We start from the raw sequence: 7,255 nt of genomic DNA on the forward strand, positions 1-7,255 counted from the left end.
TAAGCCTGGGTGCAGGACCAGGGGCTGCTGAAGTAGGGTCCAGAGGTTACAGCAGGGGCAGGGACGGGGAGTGAGGACTCCTGGGTTCTATCCCTGGCAGTGGGAGGGCAGTGGGGTCTAGTGGTTATAGCATGGGGGGGCAGGACTTCTGGGTTCTATCCCTGGCTCTGGGAGGGCAGTGGGGTCTAGTGGGTAGAGCGGGGGAAGCTGGGAGGCAGGACTCCTGGGTTCTATGCCTGGCACTGGGAGGGTAGTGGAGTCTGGTGGGTTAGAATGGGGGAGGGGGGCTGGGAGGCAGGACTCCTGGATTCCGACCCCACTCAGACTGTTCCCTGAGTTGAGAGCCCTAGCGTGACATATGGGGAGGGGGGTCTGAGAGTGGAGCCTGACTGGCCCCAGCTCAGCAGAGATGGGAGGCTGCTTCCATCAGACCGGCCCCTCCCCACACTTCCATCTGCCCTCCCCACCTGGCCAGCCAGTAACTCAGCCCCTCCCGCATCCCTTAGCAGCTGCTGCCCCATTGTGGCTCATGGCCAGGGGCAGGCGGGCTTGGGCTGTGCTGAGCAATCTGGCTTTCTATACGCACAGCCCCCCCATCCCTCACCTCCACCCCCCATTTCCTGGCCTGGGGAGCGCACATAGGCCTAGATTGACTTCTGTATGGGGGCAGCTCCAGTCAGGCCACCAGGGCTGCGTGTAGGGGGGCAAATTGCGAGCTTGTCCGAGACCTGTAGGGCTGGGCCGGCAGAGGGTCACCGCTGTGCTGGGCGCCTGTCCTGGTATCTGTTGAGATCTTGCACAGTTAAGCAGAGGGTGAGGGGAATTTAACCAGTGTAACGATGTTGGTTTTGGTGGGACCCAACTGAGAGTGTCAATTCAGGACAAATTGCATAAAGCAGGGCAGTTACAGCCCAAGGCTGAGGTTCCTTTGCATACCAAGGCAAACCAAACCAGCCAAACAGAAAAGACTTCAGTTTTAGCCCACTGGCTAACCACAAGTCACACAAGCAATTCCCATAGCCCTGGTCTACACTAGGAGTTGAGGTCGAATTTAGCAGCGTTAAATCGATTTAACCCTGCACCCGTCCACATGATGAAGCCCTTTTTTTCGACTTAAAGGGCTCTTAAAATAGATTTCCGTACTCCACCCCCGACAAGGGGATTAGCGCTTAAATCGGCCTTACCGGGTCGAATTTGGGGTACTGTGGACTCAATTAGACGATATTGGCCTCTGGGAGCTATCCCAGAGTGCTCTATTGTGACCGCTCTGGACAGCACTCTCAACTCAGATGCACTGGCCAGGTAGACAGGAAAAGGCCCGCAAACTCTTGAATTTCAATTTCCTGTTTGCATGGTCACCTGCAGCTTGCCACGCTGGGCAGAGCTCATCAGCAGAGGTGACCATGCAGAGCTCATCAGCAGAGGTGACCATGATGGAGTCCCAGAATCGCAAAAGAGGCTCCAGCATGGACCGAACGGGAAGTATGGGATCTGATCGCTGTATGGGGAGAGGAATCCGTGCTATCAGAACTCCGTTCCAGTTTTCGAAATTCCAAAACATTTGTCAAAATCTCCCAGGGCATGAAGGACAGAGGCCATAACAGGGACCCAAAGCAGTGCCGCGTAAAACTTAAGGAGCTGAGGCAAGCCTACCAGAAAACCAGAGAGGCAAACGGCCGCTCCGGGTCAGAGCCCCAAACATGCCGCTTCTATGATGAGCTGCATGCCATTTTAGGGGGTTCAGCCACCACTACCCCAGCCATGTTGTTTGACTCCTTCAATGGAGATGGAGGCAACACAGAAGCAGGTTTTGGGGACGAGGAAGATGATGATGATGAAGTTGTAGATAGCTCACAGCAAGCAAGTGGAGAAACCGGTTTTCCCGACAGCCAGGAACTGTTTCTCACCCTGGACCTGGAGCCAGTACCCCCCGAACCCACCCAAGGCTGCCTCCCAGACACGCCAGGCGGAGAAGGGACCTCTGGTGAGTGTACCTTTTAAAATACTATACATTGTTTAAAAGCAAGCATGTTTAAGGATTAATTTGCCCTGGCATTTGCGGCTCTCCTGGATGTACTCCCAAAGCCTTTGCAAAAGTTTTCTGGGGAGGGCAGCCTTATTCTGTCCACCATGGTAGGACACTTTACCACACCAGGCCAGTAGCACGTACTCGGGAATCATTGTAGAACAAAGCATTGCAGTGTATGTTTGCTGGCGTTCAAACAACATCCGTTCTTTATCTCTCTGTGTTATCCTCAGGAGAGTGATATAATTCATGGTCACCTGGTTGAAATAGGGTGCATTTCTTAAGGGGACATTCAGAGGTGCCCGTTCCTGCTGGGCTGTTTGCCTGTGGCTGAACAGAAATGTTCCCCGCTGTTAGCCACAGGGAGAGGGGAGGGACTAGTCATGTGGTGGGGGGAGGCAAAATGCGACCTTGGAATGAAAGCACATGTGCTATGTATGTAATGTTAACAGCAAGGTTTACTGTGAAAGAGTGTACCCATTGTTCTATAAAATGTGTCTTTTTAAATACCACTGTCCCTTTTTTTTTCTCCACCAGCTGCATGTGTTTCAATGATCACAGGATCTTCTCCTTTCCAGAGGCTAGTGAAGATTAGAAGGCAAAAAAAACGCACTCGTGATGAAATGTTCTCTGAGCTCATGCTGTCCTCCCACACTGACAGAGCACAGACAAATGCGTGGAGGCAGACAATGTCAGAGTGCAGGAAAGCACAAAATGACCGGGAGGAGAGGTGGCGGGCTGAAGAGAGTAAGTGGTGGGCTGAAGAGAGGGCTGAAGCTGAAAGGTGGCGGCAGCGTGATGAGAAGAGGCAGGATTCAATGCTGAGGCTGCTGGAGGATCAAATTAATGCGCTCCAGCGTATGGTTGAGCTGCAGGAAGGGCAGCAGAAGCACAGACTGCCGCTACAGCCCCTGTGTAACCAACCGCCCTCCTCCCCAAATTCCATAGCCTCCTCACCCAGATGCCCAAGAATGCGCTGTGGGGGCCTCTGGCCACCCAGCAATTCCATCCCAGAGGATTGCCCAAGCAACAGAAGGCTGGCATTCAATAAGTTTTAAAGTTTTAAACTTTTAAAGTGCTGTGTGTCCTTGTCCTTCCCTCCTCCACCACCCCTCCCGGTGCTTCTCTCCTCCACCACCCCTCCCAGGCTACCTTGGCAGTTATCCCCCTATTTGTGTGATGAATGAATAAAGAATGCATGAATGTGAAGCAACAATGACTTTATTGCCTCTGCAAGTGGTGATCGAAGGGAGGAGGGGAGGGCACTTAGCTTACAGGAAAGTAGAGTGAACCAAGGGGCGGGGGGTTTCATCAAGGACAAACAAACAGAACTTTCACACCGTAGCCTGGCCAGTCATGAAACTGGTCTTCAAAGCTTCTCTGATGCGCACCGCGCCCTCCTGTGCTCTTCTAACCGCCCTGGTGTCGGGCTGCGCGTAACCAGCGGCCAGGCGATTTGCCTCAACCTCCCACCCCGCCATAAACGTCTCCCTCTTACTCTCACAGAGATTGTGGAGCGCACAGCAAGCAGTAATAACAGTGGGAATATTGGTTTCGCTGAGGTCTAACCGAGTCAGTAAACTGCGCCAGCGCACTTTTAAACATCCAAATGCACATTCTACCACCATTCTGCACTTGCTCAGCCTGTAGTTGAACAGCTCCTGACTACTGTCCAGGTTGCCTGTGTACGGCTTCATGAGCCATGGCATTAAGGGGTAGGCTGGGTCCCCAAGGATACATATAGGCATTTCAACATCCCCAACAGTTATTTTCTGGTCTGGGAATAAAGTCCCTTCCTGCAGCTTTTGAAATGGACCAGAGTTCCTGAAGATGCGAGCGTCATGTACCTTTCCCGGCCATCCCACGTTGATGTTGGTGAAACGTCCCTTGTGATCCACCAGAGCTTGCAGCACTATTGAAAAGTACCCCTTGCGACTTATGTACTCGCCGGCTTGGTGCTCCGGTGCCAAGATAGGGATATGGGTTCCGTCTATGGCCCCACCACAGTTAGGGAATCCCATTGCAGCAAAGCCATCCACTATGACCTGCACATTTCCCAGGGTCACTACCCTTGATATCAGCAGATCTTTGATTGCGTGGGCTACTTGCATCACAGCAGGCCCCACAGTAGATTTGCCCACTCCAAATTGATTCCTGACTGACCGGTAGCTGTCTGGCGTTGCAAGCTTCCACAGGGCTATTGCCACTCGCTTCTCAACTGTGAGAGCTGCTCTCATCTTGGTATTCATGCGCTTCAGGGCAGGGGAAAGCAAGTCACAAAGTTCCATGAAAGTGCCCTTACGCATACAGAAGTTTCGCAGCCACTGGGAATCGTCCCAGACCTGCAACACTATGTGGTCCCACCAGTCTGTGCTTGTTTCCCGGGCCCAGAATCAGTGTTCCACGGCATGAACCTGCCCCATTAGCACCATGACGACTGCATTGCCAGGGCCTATGCTTTGAGAGAAGTCTGTGTCCATGTCCTCATTACTGTCATCACCGCGCTGACGTCGCCTACTCGCCTGGTTTTGCTTTGCCAGGTTCTGGTGCTGCATATACTGCTGGATAATGCGTGTGGTATTTAATGTGCTCCTAATTGCCAAAGTGTTCTGAGCGGGCTCCATGCTTGCCGTGGTATGGCGTCTGCACAGAAAAAAGGCGCGGAACGATTGTCTGCCATTGCTCTGATGGAGGGAGCGGCGACTGACGACATGGCTTACAGGGAATTAAAATCAACAAAGAGGGTGGCTTTATATCAAGGAGAAACAAAAACAACTGTCACACAGAATGGCCCCCTCAAGGATTGAACTCAAAACCCTGGGTTTAGCAGGCCAAAACAAATCTGTTCTATTTCTTGTTTTGATCCACTCCACCTATCTTTTACAACTTTGGCTGGCAGCAGACAGTGCAGAAGGGCTGCAAGCCATCCACATCTCTTGGCTGCTCGGCAGAAGATGGTACAATAGGGCTGCTAGCCATCCTCATCTCCTGCCTGCCCGGCAAAAGATGGTACAATAGGACTGCTAGCCATCCATATTGCCTGCCTGCTCACCAAAAGATGGTAGAATAGGACTGCCTGCAGGACTAAAGAGAGTGACCTGGTCGAGTCACTCCTAATGTAGTCCCTGCACCCATGTGTGGCCAGGAGCACCTCGGACATGACAATGACGGCTACCAGTCCTATTGTACCATCTGCTGCCACAAGGTAATGGGTTGCTGCTGCTGCTGTGTAGCAATGCAGTACCGCGTCTGCCAGCACCCAGGAGACGTAGGGTGACAGTGAGCTGAGCAGGCTCCATGCTTGCCGTGGTGTGGCGTCTGCACAGGTAACTCAGGAAAAAAGGCGCAAAACGATTGTCTGCCATTGCTTTCACGGAAGGAGGGAAGGAACGGGGGCCTGATGACATGTACCCAGAACCACCCGCGACAATGTTTTTTGCCCCATCAGGCACTGGGATCTCAACCCAGAATTCCAATGGGCAGCAGAGACTGCAGATACTGTGGGATAGCTACCCACAGTGCAACACTCCAGAAGTCAACGCTAGCCTCGGTACTGTGGAAGCACTCCGCCGAGTTAATGCACTTAATGCACTTAGAGCGTTTTGTGTGGGGACACACACAATCAACTATTTAAAAACGATTTCTAAAAAACCGACTTCTATCAATTTGACCTAATTTTGTAGTGTAGACATACCCTTAGACACTCCAGTTTCCCAGTATCAACACCAGTGCCACTCGTTATGGGGACGAATGGTTATGAAAACCAATACCCCAGTAAAAGAAAAAACGTTCTCTCGATCCAAAGGACCAAGCCCCAGACCCAGGTCAATATACAAATCAGATCTTACCCACAAATCACGCTGTTGCCAATCCTTTAGAATAAAAAAGAAAGACGAAGTGGGACCGCTAAACACAGAGGATGGAGTGGAGGTTAAAGATAATCTAGGCATGGCCCAATATCTAAACAAATACTTTGCCTCAGTCTTTAATGAGGCTAATGAGGATCTTAGGGATAATGGTAGCATGACAAATGGGAATGAGGATATGGAGGTAGATATTACCATATCTGAGGAAGAAGCGAAACTCAAACAGCTTAATGGGACTAAATCGGGGGGCCCAGATAATCTTCATCCAAGAATATTAAAGGAATTGGCACATGAAATTGCAAGCCCATCAGCAAGAATTTTTAATGAATCTGTAAACTCAGGGGGTTGTACCGTATGGCTGGAGAATTGCTAACACAGTTCCTATTTTTAAGAAAGGGAAAAAAAGTGGTCCAATAACTACAGGCCTGTTACTTTGACATCTGTAGTATGCAAGGTCTTGGAAAAAATTTTGAAGGAGAAAATAGTTAAGGACATTGAGGTCAGTGGTAAATGGGACAAAATACAAAAGGTAGATCGTGCCAAACTAACCTGATCTCCTTCTTTGAGAAAGTAACAGATTTTTTGACAAAGGAAATGCAGTGGATCTAATTTACCTAGATTTCAGTACGGCGTTTGATATGGTGCCACATGGGGAATTATTAGTTAAATTGCAAAATATGGGGATCAATATGAAAATTGAAAGGTGGATAAGGAATTGGTTAATGGGGAGACTACAGCGGGTCCTACTGAAAGGTGAACTGTCAGGCTGGAGGGAGGTTACCAGTGGAGTTCCTCAGGGATTGGTTTTGGGACCAATCTTATTTAATCTTTTTATTACTGACCTCAGCACAAAAAGTGGGAGTGTGCTATAAGTTTGCGGATGATACAAAGCTGGGAGGTATTGCCAATTTAGAGGAGGACCGGGATATCACACAGGAGGATCTGGATGACCTGGTAAACTGGAGTAATAGTAATAGGATGAAATTTAATAGTGAAAAGTATAAGGTTATGCATTTAGGGATTAATAACAAGAATTTTAGTTATAAGCTGGGGACGCATTAGAAGTAACGGAGGAGAAGAACCTTGGAATATTGGTTGACCACAGGATGACTATGAGCCTCCAATGTGCTATGGCTGTGAAAAAAGCTAATGCAGTCTTGGGACGCATCAGGCGAGGTATTTCCAGTAGAGATAAGGAGCTGTTAGTACCGTTTTACAAGGTGATACCTCACCTGGAATACTGTGTGCAGTTCTGGTCTCCCATGTTTAAGAAGGATGAATTCAAACTGGAACAGGTACAGAGAAGGGCTACTAGGATGATCCGAGGATGGAAAACCTGTTTTATGAAAGGAGACTCAAAGAG

At 50.0% G+C, this 7,255-nt stretch overlaps 2 protein-coding genes across 2 annotated transcripts in view; one reads left to right on the top strand and one right to left on the bottom strand.

The window, feature by feature from the left end:
- Positions 1-7,255, bottom strand: part of LOC141998762 (uncharacterized) — a 406,176-nt gene that overhangs the window by 262,303 nt on the left and 136,618 nt on the right. The gene's annotated exons all lie outside the window — the stretch shown is intronic.
- On the top strand, positions 1,371-3,142 carry LOC141998750 (uncharacterized). The gene is made up of 2 exons (XM_074971750.1): positions 1,371-1,984; positions 2,564-3,142. Exons 1-2 carry the CDS (start codon positions 1,582-1,584, stop codon positions 3,082-3,084), a joined length of 924 nt encoding a protein of 307 aa, XP_074827851.1. The 5' UTR covers positions 1,371-1,581; the 3' UTR covers positions 3,085-3,142.

This window comes from Natator depressus, chromosome 14, assembly GCF_965152275.1.
Source record: "Natator depressus isolate rNatDep1 chromosome 14, rNatDep2.hap1, whole genome shotgun sequence".
NCBI classification, from domain to species: Eukaryota; Metazoa; Chordata; order Testudines; family Cheloniidae; genus Natator; species Natator depressus.